This window comes from Chiloscyllium plagiosum, chromosome 36, assembly GCF_004010195.1.
Source record: "Chiloscyllium plagiosum isolate BGI_BamShark_2017 chromosome 36, ASM401019v2, whole genome shotgun sequence".
Lineage (NCBI taxonomy): Eukaryota > Metazoa > Chordata > Chondrichthyes > Orectolobiformes > Hemiscylliidae > Chiloscyllium > Chiloscyllium plagiosum.
This window is the reverse complement of record NC_057745.1, coordinates 18247449-18266473: the sequence shown is the minus strand read 5'-3', so window position 1 is coordinate 18266473 and position 19025 is coordinate 18247449. Positions and strand designations below refer to the sequence as shown.

At 41.5% G+C, this 19025-nt stretch overlaps 1 protein-coding gene across 1 annotated transcript in view; it reads right to left on the bottom strand.

Moving 5' to 3' along the window:
- The window catches only part of adam10a (ADAM metallopeptidase domain 10a), a 170143-nt gene that overhangs the window by 67216 nt on the left and 83902 nt on the right, over nt 1-19025 (bottom strand). The window contains exon 4 of the mRNA XM_043677449.1: nt 9819-9977. Within this exon, the coding sequence (XP_043533384.1) occupies nt 9819-9977 (159 nt within the window). The remainder of the gene's footprint in view (nt 1-9818; nt 9978-19025) is intronic.

Here is a 19025-nt window from a genome sequence, read left to right as displayed (position 1 = left end):
ACAAAAAAGTGTTCAGCAGTTTCTGTTCGTCATGCAACAGCAACCAGAGAACACTTCCCGCACAACAGAAACACATCTGTATATATAGAAACTCAACTCCCCTATTTTCAAAACTCATTAGGCGTGTTGAGTATGATTTTCTCACTCAGTGCAAATGAAGACTAAACATATTCTTTTTACTGTTGACAACATAATCGTATAGTTGCTAGAATGTAGCCTTTGTTTCACAAGTGAATGCTAGCTTATTGCAATGCAAATCATAGGCTGGTTGGTGCACTGAGATTAATTGCAAATTATGCCTCCAAAATCTGACTGTGGGTGTGTAAAGAAGTCAAAGAGATGCAAAACTAGCCCAACTTTTTTTTTTTAAAACCCAGGCAAGTGGCATAGTCAGAGTCAATTTTAGAATACGTTATTACAAGGACAGTGATAAACCACATTGAAGTGATGTACTGTGATTTTAAGGATAAGACTCTAGAAATTGAGACACTGATAGTGTAGGCTTTCACTACACTGTGTCCCTGCTTTGCAGAACCAATACCCAAGATTTGTTTACCAGTTATGCAGCTCAGAAAGTTAATTTAACATGACATTAGATCTATTTCTTTCCTTTATACACTCGGGCCATTGACCTTCAGGGATTCACAACTTAAGTTGCCTGGTACCTAACAAATATTTGCAGTATTCCTACACAAGAGAAATTGAAAAAGGTCTACAATTATTAACATTTCAGTAACTTCTGGACCAAGTTGCTTCGATCGCTTTGTTTAGAATCTTCAATAAAATTCCTTACCTCGACATTCCCAAGTGAGAAGAGAGTCAGAGTCATACAGCATAGAAGCAGACCCTTCGGTTCAACTAGTCCATGCCGAACATGTTCCGCAAACTAAACTAGTTTCATTTGCCTGCTTTTGGCCCATAACCCTCTAAACCTTGCCTATTCATGTACCTGTCCAAATATCTTGTCAAATGTTGCAACTGCATTTGCATCTGCCACTTCCTCTAACAGTTCCTTCCACATGCAAGCCATCCTCTACATGAAAAGGTTACCCCTCAGGATCCTTCTAAAACTTTATCCTCTAACCTTAAAAATATACCCTCTGGTTTTGAACTCCACTACCTTGGGGAAAAGACCTTAGTTATTCACCTTATCTGTATTCCTCTTGACTTTACAAACTTCTATATAGGAAACCCACACAGACACAGGGAGAATGTGTAAACTCCACACAGTCAGTCGCCTGTGGCGGGAATTGAACCTGGGTCTCTGGCGCTGTGAGGGTACTCCGGTTACTCCCACAGTCCAGAGATGTGCAGGTCAGGTGAATTGGCCATGCTAAATTGCCCGTAGTGTTAGGTGAAGGGGTAAATGTAGGGGTATGGGTGGGCTTATTGGGCCGAAGGACCTGTTTCCACACTAAGTAATCTAATCTAATCTAAAGTGCTAACCCTTCAGTCACTTGCCCTGCCTTATTTCCCAAGAGAAATTAAAATTTTGCTCCTTCTCTAGTAGGTACAAATACATACTGGTGAAGCAAATTTTCCTATCTGCTCCACCCTTCCCATTGACTTATCACAATAAACCCCTACCTGCATCCACCATCCTACCTACCCTTGCCCCAGCCCCACCCTTCTCCCTCTATTTACTTCTGAGGTGCCCTCCCCAGTCCTGACAAAGGGATTTGGTCCAAAACATGGACCTTCCTGCTCCTCAGATGCTGTCTGACCCGCTGTGCCACCCAAGTCCTTAACTCTATGGCAGTCCCAGTCCATGTTTGGAATGTTAAAAACCGCTATTTCACCTCTATTAGGTCTTACACATATTTGAGATCTCTGTACATATTTGCTCCTCAGTTTTCTACTTCATACTGGGGCCTGTAGTACAATCCTACCAAGGTGATCAGCCCGTTATTTCAGAGGTCCAATGAAATAGCTTCATTAAATGCTCCCTCAGAAATATCTTCTAATTACAGTAATAACATTTTCCCTAATCAAAAACGCCACTCCCCCTCCTCTTATCTCCCTTTATATCCTTGCAAAACATCTAAACTCCAGAACACTGAGCTGCCGGTCCTGTCCCACCCTCAGCCATGTTTCAATAATATCCACAATATCCCAGTACCATGTTCCCAACCATGCCCAGAGTTTACCTACCATACATGCCAAACCACGTGCCTTGGGAAAAAGAAAGCAGTTTAATTATTCAGAGCAACTTCATTCTCTGACTTGTTCTTGCCTTCCTTGTCTAATTAAGTAATTCTTTTCAACTACTGAACCATCCTCAACTGTCTCTCTATTTACAATACTACTTAGTACCAACCACCCCCTCCATCCTAGTTTAAGGCTCCTAAATAATACTAGCAAATCTCCCCACCAGGATATTGACACGTCTAGAGTTCAGGTGAAACCTGTCCCTTTAGAACAGATCTCTTCTGCCCCTGAAGAGATAACAAGGATTCAAAAATCTACATCCTTATCCACTGCACCAGTTCCTGAGCCAGCAACTAATCTGCCTCACCTTCCTATTTCTAATTCTATTCTCACAATCATGTGACTCCAGGAGTAATCCAGAGATTACAACCTGGGATGTTCTCTTTTTAATCTCCTTCCTAACTGCCTATACTCATTCTGCAAATCCTCAAAACTTTCTCTAACTATGTGTACAATAGCCTGTGGCTTCTCACTCTCCCCTATGACAATATGCTGCAACCACTCAAGACATGCTTGACCCTGGCACCAATGAGGGAAAACACCATCTTAAATTTTTGCTCACAGCTGCAGGATTGCCTATCTGTGCCATGACTTGAGAATCTCTTGTAATAAAGTGCTCATTTGAACCAAGCTATACTGAATGAATAAGCAAAACCTCTCAAACTTTATGTATTTGCCGTTCATCTGGTTTACAAAAATTGATTAAGAACCTTTAAAATTACTGCATCTAAACAGGCTTTATTTTGAACTGCACTTAGTTAACTGTGACATGTTAAATTTTCTCAATGAGGCTCGTCATGTGTATATATCAGGTTCTCCCATGTACTGGAGATATGGAGGAGCAGACTGACAGACAGCAAAGGCTGAATAGGGAAGTAGGTGGATACAAGCTGATTTAAAAAAAATCTTCAGCAACCACAAAATGCTGGAGAAATGCAGCAGGTCTGGCAGCATCTGAAGAGGAAATAAAAACAAATTAAAATGACTGCTCATAACTTGAGCTCCTAAGTGAAGTCACAGCAGACTTGAAACATTAACTCAGTTTCTCTCTCCAAAGATAATGCCAGACTTGAGTTTCTCTCGCAGTTCTCACTTCATGCTTCCATTCACATGATATTTTAAATGTTAACACCTCAAAGACACGAAACAAAGTAATCTTAGATTTTCTTTGTACTTTAGACGGAAGACTGAATGCCCAAGATATTTTAGAATATCATAAAGAATTAATGTCATAATTCTATCATTTATTTTCTCAAAGGACTATATTACAGTCAAGTTTTGCAAACTCAGCATGGCCTTCTCAAAGTCTTTGTTTGTAGGCTTATTTCTGTGGTGCAATAGAGCCTTCAATGGTATAGTTTTAGAAAGCAAGCTAATCTTGAGACAAATATTCCAGTACTTCTGACAGTACAAAATACAAAAGGTTAGTTAAGCAAACAACTACAATGACAATATTAATAAGCTGTCAGCATCTAACTTACTAGGAGAACAGGTTTCACAAAAAATCTATTATATACTACTCAGAGCAAAAAGAAACTTGAAGACAAAGACAATATTATTATTAAAAAATATTTACTGCAGTTAAAATACGATGTCATACCAGGATAGCTGCCCAGAATTCTTTTTTCATAAAAGGTCACGTTTAAATGTTAACATAGACCTCTAAACTTCTGTTTTAGAAAAAAAAGATAGAATAATCCATATATACATTAAATGCCATTTTGACAAGTACAGAATAAAACCAGCTGCAATCAATGACACTCAACCTTAACCTTACTAGATTCTGAATTGCGATATACAAGTAACAACGAATCATGAAAGTTTATCACACACAATGAGTGAATTGCTAAATACTGATCTTTCAGCAGTCAGTGAAAGACAAAAGCAGATTCAGAGTGTGCTGTATTTAATGTAGCAAATTAATATTTTCAACTATGTTGTTCTATTTAGCTGGCTAATTGATTTATATGACATGAAACTCTGAGAAGTATTTCCAGCATATGGGATTTCTTTCTTGTAGAATGTTAAAAACAGGAAACAAATGTATGGATCTTGTGTTTAAAAACCATTAAAGTGCACAATTTGAAAATGAATCATCAATAACCATAATTCATCTTCAACTGTTCAGTGCATCTTAAATATCCTAAGTTAATCTAGTCCCATTTCCCAGTATTTGGCCCACATCCCTCCAAACCCTTCCTGTTTGTATATCCATCCAGATGTTCTTTCAAATGTTGTTATTGCACCAGACTTCACCACTTCCTCTGGCAGCTCATTCCATACATGTACCACCCATGTGAAAAGATTGCCCCTGAGGTTCCATTTAAATCTTTCCCTTAAGCCTATGCCCTCTTGTTTTTGACTGCACCACCCCAGGCAAAAGACCTAATCTATTTACCCTATCCATGCCCCTCATCATTTTATAAAACTCCGAGGTCCCCTCTCAGCCTCAGACACTCCAGGGAAAACACCCTCAGCCTAATCAGTCTCTCCCTATAGCTCAAATCCTCCAACCCTGGCAACATCCTTGTAAATCTTTTCTGTACCCTTTCAAGTTTCACATCTTTCCGATAGGAAGGAGACTAGATGCGCACACAATATTCCAACAGTGGCTTAACCAGTGTCCAGTAGAGCTTCTACATGACCTCCCGACTCCTAAACTCAATGAGACCATTATGTAAAAGAAAGCATCTCTCATAATGTATTCTTTACTACAAAGTGTAATCAAACCTGCAATTTCCTTTTCAGAGACAAAGTGAAAAGGAGAAATATTATCAATTTTTTTTTTTATACACCTTGACTGACTAATAGTTGGCCTCCGAACACTTGACTAACATTTTCTAAATGCCCCATGCATCTGAGAAACATGCTTCCTAGTAAGGTCAGTGCTTAAGCAATTTATTCATTGGGAGAGTAATGCAAGCTTTACAGTTCAAGCCCACTACCTCTGACTTACTGTGGGTCAGTTTATTGCTGGACTTCCGTTGGAAATGAAATCAGATGGTAACCAGAAGTAAAAGAGGATATTGCTGAGGCATCTTCTGCCAAACATCACAGCCAATCCATGAAATTTATTTTTCAAAATTAGCTATAAACTTCAAAGTAGCAGAGCAGTGCTCAGCACCAAAGTCTCAGTGAAATCAATAAGACACTGAAAAGTCAGAGGAGACGAAGGCAAGAGTTTGGCTACCACCGTGCAGAATGACGGTTGGACAACTTTTAATAATCCAAGTTGCCACTCTACTGTTCCTTATACTCCAACAACCGATGGTCGAAAAGACAATGCTCCACAGCAAGTGCTCTCTAACCTCTTGAAGCACAAGATCACTTCTTGAACTGTAACCTAAGACCTATCCCGAAGAAAACACAATAAATGGTTTATTTCTTGTGCTACGTAAATCTAATATCAAGTATACATAATTATTCATTTTGTCCTCTCCTCACCAAGTCTTAGAGCAGTAACGTGTTGCACTATTATCTGCCAGTGCTTGAAGGCTGGATTGTATTCCGACATATTCATATACAAATCAGTCAAATGAGGCAGGAAGATACTTGGATTTCATTATCTTCATTTGGGAAAACGCTCTCTCACAGAAATAAGTGCAGGAAATAAGCTTTCCCTTGAACAGCACAGGATGAAAAAAATGGCTGTCCTCGGATGCGACTTTCAGCTGAATATAATTTTGCACAGAGTTGAGATGCAAATAATTACTATGGCTTTGTAAATCAAATACCTGATGGAATTTGTTAGTCAACACATCAATTTCTACTTGAAGGAATGTACTGAGGGACATGACCCTTTGGTCCATCACATGTAATTGCGGCTTAAAATCCCTGTTTAGTTTCTCTGATAATATCCGCAGGTACACACAGGTGATTGCTGGGTGGAACATTTTTTTGTTTGTTTTGGTTTTTTCCACCCAGACTTAAGAATTACTGCACTATTTCCGAAATCAGGAGGACCACAAACCCATTTTCATTGTGGATACATTCAGAGCCCTGATCAGATAAACCAAGTCTCTGTCCTTGCCCGACAGTTCACATACCATTCGCTCAGTTTTGACATAATGTCTGTCAGGAACCCAATATCGAGCAAACACATGTTGTCTGATAACTCAAAGAATGAAGTGTGCAGTGAGCGAAGAAAAAAAGTGATGATTTCAGACAGACATTGTATAAATCTTGCTGGACCTTCATTTGACTTAACCATCTTATATTCTCATGAAGGATTAGTTCATCAGAAGTGGTATCAAGGAAGGATTTAAGCAAGCAGTGCCGAAGGGTGCTCATTCAAATCGCATTTACAATCTGAAGAACAACTTTCATTACGTGAGAAAAGTCCCGAACTTAACCTGCAAGTGCTTGCTAGTAGAACATACAACAACAATTAGCAAAAAGACAGGAAAAGCAGACTATTTCTGTAAAATGCAACATAGCGTGCAATTTCATCATCCGTTGCGATAGAAATCAGTTTCATGATTGGAATGCTTTTCTCAAGCACGTTCTTGACGAATTTCTTGAGGATACCCTCACCTCTTGTTCTCCAATAGGAGAACTGTGAGAAGATACTCCTTATTTACAATGCCCTTAAGAATAATGTACAGAAAAAAAATCAACTGGGCTGAATCATGGCTGTGTTCATTAAAGTGCAGTAAGAAGCATTCACAGTCCTTCAGATCCTGCTGTATTTACTTAAAAACATGTCTTCAAAGGTTCCACTTGCCTTGCTACTGTGGAAGCACCAAGTGAAGCACTCAAGATTGCTATTATTTCATCATTGCTCTTAAACTTTTTAAATAAAAAGAGTGAGCAGCCAGCCATTGCTTGTTTAATTTCTTCGCCAACTGTGAATGATTTATTGTGTTATGCCAGATGATAAATTTGGATTTATTCTTCAGCACAGGCCTAACCTTTTATTGTCGGCTTAGAAAAAAAAAAAAATTTGTTGAGCTTTCAGAACAGCTTTTAACTCAACAACTTTCTTGGTCTTAAGCATGTTGTTCAAGGGAAAACTATCTTTAAATTTACTATCTATTGCTGTGTGGTGTCACGCCAAATTCCCCTTTGGTGACATACAAGGCAAATACTCTTATCAATTACAATGACAAATAGATATTCAGTTTCCAATTCTGTGTGGAAGTTGCACATTTTTGGTTTCTTCTTAGATGATCCAGCTTCATTACTCATCATTATAGCTTCACTTTGCAGTTTGTGAAGTCACTTTGCTGCTGATAATGCTGCAGGTAAGCTCTCTGGATCTGCACCCTGGAATATCCAAAATATTGCAGGTTGCTTTCAAGTGTGGAGACATAGAAGGTCACGTCTGTGGTTGCAATTTATTTCTGGAGCCTCCAGTTGCTTTGCTCAGATATCGACGTTGGCACAGCAGACCCTGCCATCCCTTATCTTTTCCCCTCATATTGTATGGACCCAATAGATAAGCAGCTGAAGAAAAAGTCTACAGAGAATGGACAGAAGGGAAGGTTTACAGCTGAAAATGTGTTGCTGGAAAAGGCAGCATCCAAGGAGCAGGAGAATCAACGTTTCGGGCATGAGCCCTTCCTGAAGGGCTCCTTGGATGCTGCCTGACCTGCTGCGCTTTTCCAGCAACACATTTTCAGCTCTGATCTCCAGCATCTGCAGTCCTCACTTTCTCCTAGAAGAGAACGTTTAGCCAATCTGTTCTCGCAGAGAATCTGCAAAGACATGATTATGCTCAACAGCCTCTTCTTATGTTTATAGTACTGTTTGATATTGACTTCACACATCAGTTCCTAGTATTTGTCTTATTCATTTTTTTGCACTGCCATCACACAACTTAGTTTATCTTGCAGTGATAGTCAATCTGAACCAAACTGGAAGAATAGGGCAGCATAGCCTGTTAAGAGTATGCACTTCTCTCTAATCGCAGAACTTACACAAGCAGCAGTCATGGAGCAACATGACAATCAACGTGTATGCACCAAGGCAACATAGGCAGGCAGGCAGGGAGATCAACTATCAAGGAGATTGGGATCAATGTGTTGGAGTCCACAGCTCAATCAAGTCATCAAATTCCCCATTTTATTGGTTTTTAAACCCAGGCTGATAGAAAGCATGGACCAGTTTCTGTACTTAAGAATTAATATTTATTTCAAGTAAATGGACTATCTGCAGATAAACAATTACCAACCATAAGCATATAACTTAACTGGCTAAGTCTAATCTGATATATTTGCTCTTCACCTGCACCCTTGCACTATACTTACAGATACAAAGGCACCCGACGTGCGTGTTCTGTATGGAGGTAAAAATGAAGGAAAGAAGTACAGAACACTGTTCAGCAGATCCATCTCAAAATGCTACTTACTGGTCTTCTTTCTCTGGGAGGAATTCACTGGTTTGCAAGAGACATTTGACATTTACAATGACTTATTCATTAAAAGTCATAGTTTACAACAATTGAAGGAGTTCTGGCGACCACACAACAGAAGGTTGTGAAGGATTTGAAAATGGTAGACAAAAGGTTTATGCAGATGTTGTCTGGTTTTGGAGAGTATTAACTATGAGGAGAGATTGGACAAGCTTGGTGTGTTCTCATTTGTACAGGTGCCCTAACAGAAGTTACAAAATTATGAGTTGCATAGATAGAATGGATAGCAGTCTTTTTTCCAGGGCAGAAATATCAAAGGGACATATGTGAAGGTAAAAGGGGGAAGTTTAAAAGGAGATGAAAAGGGCAAGTTTTCCTTTTTTTTTAGAATCACAGCGTATTAAGTTCCTGGTATGCACGATCAGAGGAAGTGGTAGAAGCACAGAGAATAGCAACATTTAAGAGGCATCTTGACAGATACATAAATAGGCAGGGAAGAGAGGATATGGACCGTGTAGAGGCAAGAGGTTTTCAGTTTAGAAAGGCATCACATGGTAGAACAGGCTCCATGGGTCGAAAGGACTGTTCCTGGGCTGTACTGTTCTTTGAAAGGTAAACTGTTTTTCTCTCAGTTTAAAAATGGCTTTAACTGCAGAGAAAGCTTCTGAGATGGTGGGAGTTTAATGACATCTCAATATCTTGTTCACAGCCTGAAGTGTTCCAGCTACCCAAAAACCATAGTTGTTCGTAGACAGAAGGCCTTTGTCATTGATAATTGAGCACATCCACAGATTAATCAGCTACTTGTCGCTGGCTGAATCTCTGTTTGTATGCCCCCCCAACCTTGATTTCCACCTCATCAGCAAACTTCACTTGCAACCACAGTTTGATCAAGCAGTTTTGCAAATGGTTAAGTGTCAAGTTACTGGCTTTTGTAAACTACACTGATGCTGCGGCAATCCTTGGTTTTTAAAACCGGTCTTTCCCCATTTCAGTTCTCTTTGAAAAATAGACAAAAGTAAAAAGACAGTCTTCACAATCTTTTAAACTGACTTGTGACCCCTTAGTCTGCCATAGCTAAGAGAATAAATCCTCAATTTAGGCCCTTCAGCCTTAACTCCGTAAGTCTTAGGCCCTTTTTAGGCAAATGAGTGAGATTTGTTTCTTAACCGTTGCCACTATTTTGTGCTGCAAAACAGGTAAAGAAAACAATTATTGTCCCTCAAACAAGTTTTACATAAAATAAGAAAATACTTACTAATATCATCTTCATGGTAGATCACAGAATGAAAAGGTGGCTTTCTGTTTTTAATGTATCGCTCTGCTGGTTCAACGTAGAAAGTGCCCTGGTGGGTCTGGACAAACCCTTCAAACCGTCCATCTACAATAGAACCATGACTGAGAGATCCACGCTCACCTGAAACATGGAAAGGAAAGAGTAACTAAAATTATATTTTGTTTATAACTTTTAAAAAAAAAAAATCTTTCAAACTGGGCAAAATCTAGAAAACTAAGGTCACTCAAATCTAATGAGTTAAATTTCTTCAGGAAGAATAAGATTTATAAAACAAACTAATCTGCACTTTCTTCCTGAATTTAGCAGTGAAGTTGTTCCCACATTGAACACTGTAGGTTCAAATTATTCTATATATCACACTAAAAATATTAACATTTCTTACTATTCAGTGCAGCTACCAAAAGATACAGTTGAAGTGACATGGGTAGAATTAATACACCCACTAATAATTAGAGGCTGATATAGTCGAGAAGAGTATTTTTTGCATCTTCAGTTCATTTAAAGTTAATCTAGTGCTTTGACTATGGCTTATTCAATCCCAAAGTAAACTTGTGAAGAGAAATCACAAGCACTCACTATTTGCTACTTAGAAAAAATGCTTCTTGATTTTGATTACAACTGCTGAGTGAATAGTTTCAACCTGAACTTGAACATTGGGGTGCTAAGTTCACAGTGGAAATTAGATTTTTTAAAAAATCCATCTTTTCAGACTTGTCCTGACAATCATTTGGATCAGGTGGGACTTGAATCCAGCACCATTGGCCCAGAGGTAGGGATACTGCCACTGTACGTAATGGAAATTGGTTTTCTTTAAACTAATCTCTTCAGGGAGGTTGTGACATACTTCCGGAGCAGGTGGGACTTAAACCAGAGTCTCCTGGCTCAGAGGAAGGAACACTACCACACTAGCTCTCACAATCTCAACTTTTTTTAAAAATTAGCCTATTTTTCCAATAAACCGGTTCAGAGATGGTACTAACAACTTTGGGGCAGGTGGAACTTGAACCTGGGTCTCCAAGTCCAGGGTGGAGACAACTGCTGCACAAAAGTGACCCCCACAAAATCTAAACCACTATTAAAAGCACAAGCAGAATCACCTGATTCCAATTTAAGTAGTGATGAGAAGAACATTCAACACCTTTCGTCAAATTGCATTCCAATTAATAGGCTTTGCATGCAAAATATTCAACTGGGAACACAGGTGACTTTCAGGTAGTGGTTAATAGGCATTAAAAAAATGGGAGATTTGGTGGTGATGGGGAGAAAAAGCTGTTCAGTTGTGTGCATGAACACTTCTCAATATGAAAATAAAGAACATTGAATACACAATCATTTAACTGAAGGAAATAATAATTTGGGACGGTATAGAGAAAAAATTCTCTCTTTGGTTCTATTTGTTATTCTGAAGCAAGTGGTTTTTGCCGTAGACATTTTCTCTATTTCAAGTGAAATGTCATTGCATCTCTGGCAGTGCTCCTGACTCAGAGTATATGAAGAAACAACAACATTTTAATTGGGCCAGATTAATAATTCAATAAACCATACTGATGGACTGAAACAAATAATTGCATTCACACAACTCAAAATGTTCCTAAGTGCTTCAGAAACATGGGGAAAAAGAAGCAATCAGCAAAAGATATATTAGGACTTAATAAAGTTAAAAGCTTCTTTTGAGGAGTTGGGTCACCTAAAAAGAAGGCGCTGTTAAAAAGGTCATGTGGTTTTGTGGGAGAAATTCCACAACATGCGGATAGCCATCAATTCACTGTAATGTGCAAAATGCAAACAGTTGAACAGAAGGTCTTTAAGCAAGAGTAATTAGAATGCAGAAAGGGGGAGGTGAGAGTACAAGCTAATTTGAACAAGAGAAGGAGAATTTTAACCAAGCCATTTGGGTAACCAGGAGCCAATATAACTAAGTAAGGCACAGTCCAATCAGTCCACGCCAATCATGTTCTCAAACTAACTAGTCCCACCTGCTTTTGCTGGGCCCATATTGGGAAAACAGAATTTGACACAGAAGACAAGCAACAGAACTTCTGATGATGTTTTGTGGAGCAGAGGATAGATAGGAGAACAAAATTGGAGATGTAGGGGACAGCAAAGAGGGTTACCTCAGATTACAACAGGATCTTGACCAGATGGGCCAATGGGCTGAGAAGTGGCAGATGGAGTTTAATTCAGATAAATGAGAGATGCTGCATTTTGGGAAAGCAAATCTTAGCAGGACCTATACACCTAATGGTAAGGTCCAAGGGAGTGTTGCTGAACAAAGAGACCTTGGAGTGCAGGTTCATAGCTCCTTGAAAGTGGAGTTGCAGGTAGATAGGATAGTGAAGGCGGCGTTTGGTATGCTTTTCTTTATTAGTCAGAGTATTGAGTACAGGAGTTGGGAGGTCATGTTGCGGCTGTACAAGACATTGGTTAAGCCACTGTTGGCATACTGCGTGCAATTCTGGTCTCCTTCCTATCAGAAAGATGTTGTGAAACTTGAAAGGGTTCAGAAAAGATTGGCGAGGATATTGCCATGATAGGAGGATTTGAGCGATAGGGAGAGGCTGAACAGGCTGGGGCTGTTTTCTCTGGAGCATCGGAGGCTGAGGGGTGACCTTATAGAGGTTTACAAAATTATGAGGGACATGGATAGGGTAAATAGACAAAATCTTTTTCCTGGAATCGGGGAGTCCAGAACTAGAGGGCATAGGTTTAGGGTGAGAGGGGAAAGATATAAAAGAGACCCAAGGGGCAACTTTTTCACGCAGAGGGTGGTATGTATATGGAATGAGCTGCCAGAGGAAGTGGTGGTGGAGGCTAGTACAACTGCAACATTTAAGAGGCATTTGGATGGGTATGGAGGGATATGGACCAGGTGCTGGCAGGTGGGACTAGATGGGTTTGGGATATCTGGCCGGCATGGACGGGTTAGACCGAAGGGTCTGTTTCCATGCTGTACATCTCTATGACTCTATGAATCTATAACTCAGCGAAAGTTTTAAACGTTAAGTGAGAACGTTGTGAATATGTTCCAGCAATAGATAGGCTGGAGAACAAGGGCACTGAACTTATGTTCAATTCTGGTCTCCATGACTTTGGAAAGATGTTAAATTTGAAAGGGTTCTGAAAAGATTTACAACGATGCTGTCAGGGTTGGAGGGTTTAAGCGATAGGGAGGCGCTAAATAGGCTGGTGCTTTTTGTCCCCCTGTAGCACTGGATGTCGAGGTGACCGTATACAGATGTTTATAAAATCATGAGAACACAGAACATTACAGCGCAGTACAAGCCCTTCGGCCCTTGATGTTGCACTGACCCGGGAAACCAATCTGAAGCCCATCTAACCTACACTATTCAATTTTCATCCATTTATTTATCCAATTACCATTTCAATGCCCATAAAAAGTTGGAGAATCTACAACTGTTGCAGGTTGTGCGTTCCATACCCTTACTACTCTCAGAGTAAAGAAACTACCTCGGACATCTGTCCTATATCCATCACCCCACAATTTAAAGCAACGGCCCCTCGTGCCAGCCATCACCACCCGAGGAAAAAGGCTCTCACTGTCCAACCTATCTAACCCTCCAATTATCTTATACATCTCAATTAAGCCACCTCTCAATCTTCTCTCTAATGAAAACAGCCTCAAGTCCCTCAGCTTTTCTTCATAAGACGTTCTTTCCATACCAGGCAACATCCTAGTAAATCTCCTCTGAACCCTTTCCAAAGTTTTCACATCTTTCCTATAGTGCAGTGACCAGAACTGCACATAATACTCCAAGTGTGGCTGCACTAGAATTTTGCACAGCTGCAGCATGACCTTGTGGCTCTCAAACTCAATCCCTCTACCAATAAAAACTAACATGCTGTCTGCCTTCTTAACAAACCAATCAACCTGAGTGGCAACTTTCAGACATTAATGCACAAGGACACAGATCTCTCCGCTCATTTACACTCCCAAGAATCTTATCATAAGCCCAGTACTCTGCATTCCTGTTGCTCTTTCCAAAGTGAATCACCTCATTTTTCTGCACTAAACTCCATTTGCCACCTCTCAGTCCAATGCTGCAGCTTATGTCCCTCTGTAGCCTACAACATTCTTCAACGCGATCCACAACTCCACAGACCTTACTGTCACCCACAAGTGTACCCATCCTTCTACGCCCTCATCCAGGTCATTTATAAAAATGACGAGTGGCCCCAAAACACATCCTTGTAGAACATCACTTGTAACTGAACTCCAGGATGAACATGTCCCATCAACCACCATCCTGTGCTTTCTTTCAGCTAGCCAATTTCTGATCCAAACCGCCAAATCACCCTCAATCCCACACCTCCATATTTTGTGCAATAGCCTAGTGTGGGGAACCTTACCAAATACTTTACAAATCCATATTGAGCACATCAACTGCTTTACCCTCAGCCACCTGTTTGGTCACCATATAGGGTTTGTGGGGCACGAGCTACCCTTCACAAAACAGTGTTGATTATCCCTAATCAACGTATTCCTTTCTCTACGATTATAAATCTTCTCTCTTGTAACCTTTTCCAACATGTTACCCACAACCAAAGTAAGGCTCAATGGTCGATAATTACCAGGTCTATAATTACCCTTCTTGAGCAAGGGGACATTTGCTCTCCTCCAGTCTTCTGGCACAATTCCTAGAGACAATAACGACAAAGATCAAAGCCAATGGTTCTGCAATCTCCTCCCTGGCTTCCCAGAGAATCCTTGGATAAATCCCATCTGGCCCAGGGGACTTAGCTATTTTCACACTTTCCAGAATTGCTAACACCTTCTCCTTGTGAACTTCAATCCCGTCTAGTCTAATAGCCTGTATCCCAGTATTCTCCTCGACACCGTCTTTTTCCATTGTCAATACAGATGAAATACATTCATTTAGCGCTTCTCCTATCTCCTTGGAATTCGCACACTTGGAGTTCCCACTACTGCGCTTGACTGGCCCTAATCTTACCTTAGTCATTCTTTTATTCCTGATATACCGTAGAAAGCTTTAGGGTTTTCTCTGATCCTATCTGCCAACAACTTTTCATGCGCCGTCCTGGCTCTCTCTTCAGGTCTTTGCTGGCTAGCTTTCAGGTCTCAAGTGCCCTAACTCCTCTTGACAAGAGATTCAATTTTTTTAGTAAACCATGGCTCCCTTGCTCGACTACTTCCTCTTGACAAGAGATTCAATTTTTTTTAGTAAACCATGGCTCCCTTGCTCGACTACTTCCTCCCTGCCTGACAGGTACATACTGATCAAGGACACACAATAACTATTCCTTGAATAAGCTCCGCATTTCTATTGTGCCCATCCATTGCAGTTTCCTTCCCCAGCCTATGCCTCCTAAATTTTGTCTAATCGCATCGTAATTGCCTTTCCCTCAGCTGTAGCTTTTGCCCTCTGGTTTATTCTTATTCCTTTCCATTGCTAAAGTAAACATAATTGAATTCTGGTCTCTATCACCAAAGTGCTTACCTACCTCCAAATCTAACACCTGGCCTAGTTCATTATCCAGTACCAAATCCAAAGTGGCCTTGCCTTTGTTGGCTTGTCTACATACTGTGTCAGGAAACCCTTCTGCACACATTGGACAAAAACGGAGTGGGAGGGGGAGTTAGTGTTCAGCCACAGGGCGGTTGGTGCGGGTGTTCCCTGAAACGTTCCGCAAGTAGGCAGCCTGTCTCCCCAACGTAGAGGAGACTACATCGGGTGCAGCGGATACAGTAAATGGTGTGTGTGGAGGTGCAGGTGAATTTACGACGGATATCGAAGGATCCACTAGGGCTTTGGGGGGAGGTGTGGGCACAAGTTTTGCACTTCTTGCGGTTGCAGGGGAAGGTGCTGGGAGTGGAGGTTAGGTTGGTGGGGGGTGTGGACTTGATGAGGGAGTCGCAGAGGGAGTGGTCTCTCCTGAATGCTGATAGGGAAATATATCCCTGGTGGTGGGGTCTGTGTGGAGGTGGCGGAAATGACGGAGGATGATACGCTGTATCCGGAGGTTGGTGGGGTGGAAGGTGAGGACCAGTGGGGTTCTGTCCTGGTGGCGATTGGAGGGGCGGGGTTCAAGGGCGGAGGAGCGGGAAGTGGAGGAGATGCGGTGGAGAGCGTCGTCGACCACGTCGGAGGGGAAATTGCAGTCTTTGAAGAAGGAGACCATTTGAGTTGTTCGGTAGTGGAATTGGTCCTCCTGGGAGCAGATGCGGCGGAGGCATTGGGAATATGGGATTTCAGTAGTGGAATTGGTTCTCCTGGGAGCAGATGTGGCGGAGGAATTGGGAATATGGGATTGCGGCGCAGGAGTATCATCCTCCGTCATTTCCGCCACCTCCAGACAGACCCCACCACCAGGGGTATATTTCCCTCTCCAACCCTATCAGCATTCAGGAGAGACCACTCCCTCCACAATTCGCTCGTCGAATCCACACCCCCACCAACCCAACCTCTACTCCCGGCACCTACCCCTGCAACCGCAAGTGCAAAGCTTGCGCCCACACCTCCCCCCAAGGCCCCAATGGATCCTTCTATATCCGTCGCAAATTCACCTGCACCTCCACACACATCATTTACTGTATCCGCTGCACCCGATGTGGTCTCCTCTACACTGGGGAGACAGGCCGCCAACTTGCGGAACGTTTCAGGGAACACCTCTGGGACACCTGCACCAACCAACCCAACCGCCATGTGGCTGAACACTAACTCCCCCTCCCACTCCGCCAATGACATGCAGGTCCTTGGCTTCCTCCATCGCCAGACCCTGGCCACACGACGCCTGGAGGAAGAGCACCTCATCTTCCGCCTCGGAACCCTCCAACCACACGGGATGATTGTAGATTCCTCCAGATTCCTCATTTCCCCTCCCCCCCACCTTATCTCAGTCCCAACCCTCTGATTCAGCACTGCCCTCTTGACCTGCAATCTTCTTCCCGACCTCTCCGCCCCCAACCCCTCTCCGGCCTATCACCCTCACCTCCTTCCACCTATTGTATTCCTAGCGCCCCTCGCCCAAATTCCATCCCCACTACATTTTATCTCAGCCTGCTTGGGAAACCAGCCTCATTCCTGAAGAAGGGCTTATGCCCGAAACGTCGATTCTCCTGCTCCTCGGATGCTGCCTGGCCTGCTGTGTTTTTCCAGCACCACATTTTTAAACTCTGGTGTGTGTATGGAGCAAGCAGCCAAAGGTAGAGAAGGAGACGGGTACAATTACAACATTTATAGGCATCTGGATGGATACATGAACAGGAAAGGTTTAAAGGGATATGAGCCAAATATTGTCAAATGGGACTAGACTAGTTCAGGAATATCTAGTCAGCGCAGACGTGTTGGACTGAAGGGTCCGTTTCAGTGTTGTACAACTCTGACACAATGACTATTGGGTTTAAAAAACTTTGGCTCCTGCTCAACCAGACTATTTGACTCTCAGACAACCGCATGAAAGGAATGTGGAATCAGTGACTGGAATGAATCTAGATTTTATAGCAAATAGTGGTTCATCCAAGTCTATCATTCTTGTAATGGAAAAAAAACACAACAACTAACTTGCACACAGAGCAAATTCCCACAAACAGAAATGGAGTCAATTCCAGTTAACTGAGAACCAAAGGTCACATGTTTAAGACACAGACCGTCGGGGTTTAAGGCAAGTTTTGAATTTTCACTAAGGTAACTTTTGAAGTTGGAAGGGGTTAAGGGGCCTGGTTGAACCAGGGAGTGTATGAAAGTTCATTGTCAATCTCAAGACCAAGGTGAGTGAAAACAGCAAGGCAGATGGAAAAGGTCAGCAGTTGGCAGTCAAAAGGAGGGAACAATTCATATGAAGGGAAAGGTTTAATGAGAGCCCTGAACCAGAGTTCGAAATACAAATCCATCCAAATAAATTATTCAAATTTACTACACTGCTTTTTTAAAAAAGCTACCAAAGACATCAATAACCACAAACCTATCAAAATAATTTTAATCAACTCAGTTGAACAATCACTCATGGTTATTAAAATTTTATTTTCAACTGCTTTTTAAAATTATTCATATGATAAAAAGTGCATTGATCTTCAGACAGCACTGTAGCTTCTGCAAGAGATAAGTGCTTAAATAACAAAACTGTGAAGTATTAAGTTATGCATAGCGATGTATCAGCAATTGAGTAGTTATTAGTTTTTTTCCCAGTTACTCTTAAATTGACACCCAATTTAAAAGACTATTTTTCAGGGGTGCTGTTTCAAACTCATCACTTCACGGTTTTGAAATCATGTCAGGACACTTTGTGAATACAAGTAGTTAATGGAACATTTATCAATTTGAAATAAAATATGAATAATTTAATAGTTCATTATACTTGACAAGATATAGTTCACAAGTTAATGCACATAATGACAAGCTCAAGAAACATTTCTTCTGACTTTGCACTCAGAGGCCATTCATTCTTTCGCACTGTCGGTACATTGATACATTTTTAGATTATGATTAGGTTACTCACAGTGTGGAAGCAGGTCCTTCGGCCCAACAAGCCCACTCCGACCCTCTGAAAAGCAACCCACCCAGACCCATTCCCCTACATCTAACACTACGGGCAATTTAGCATGGCTAATTCACCTAACCTGCACATTTTTAGACAGTGGGAGGAAACCGGAGCACCCGGGGGAGACCCACCCAGACACTGGGAGAACGTGCAAACTCCACATAGACAGTTGCCTGAGGCAGGAATTGAACCCGGGTCTCTGGTGCTGAGGCAGCAGTGCTAACCACTGTGCCACCGCGCGATCCACAATTATTCATTGTTATTCTTATAAAAATCTGGTCTTCGCATCTTACAATCCAGATTTATGCGATACTGGGCTAAGGTTTCTGAATGACAGTGTCTGCTGTGGAGTTCCAACAAATGTTTTATCTGCATTTTCTAATGGTGGGCATTAGAACTGACTGTTCTTTGAGGTCCAATACCTGCTCCAAAAAGAAAACACCAATCAATAAGATAGTTGCTTAAGCACCTGTCCGCTCTTAAAAGTTCCTCAAACCCTGCAGTTCTAAACCCCATTGAACTCATGCTCTGGGGCCACGGTAGTTTTCAAGCCTCAGAATACAATCACAGTGGGGATACTACTCGAAATAACATTTCCTCTTTACAACTCACTTATTATTGACTTCAGCTGATGACAGATCCATAGACTCT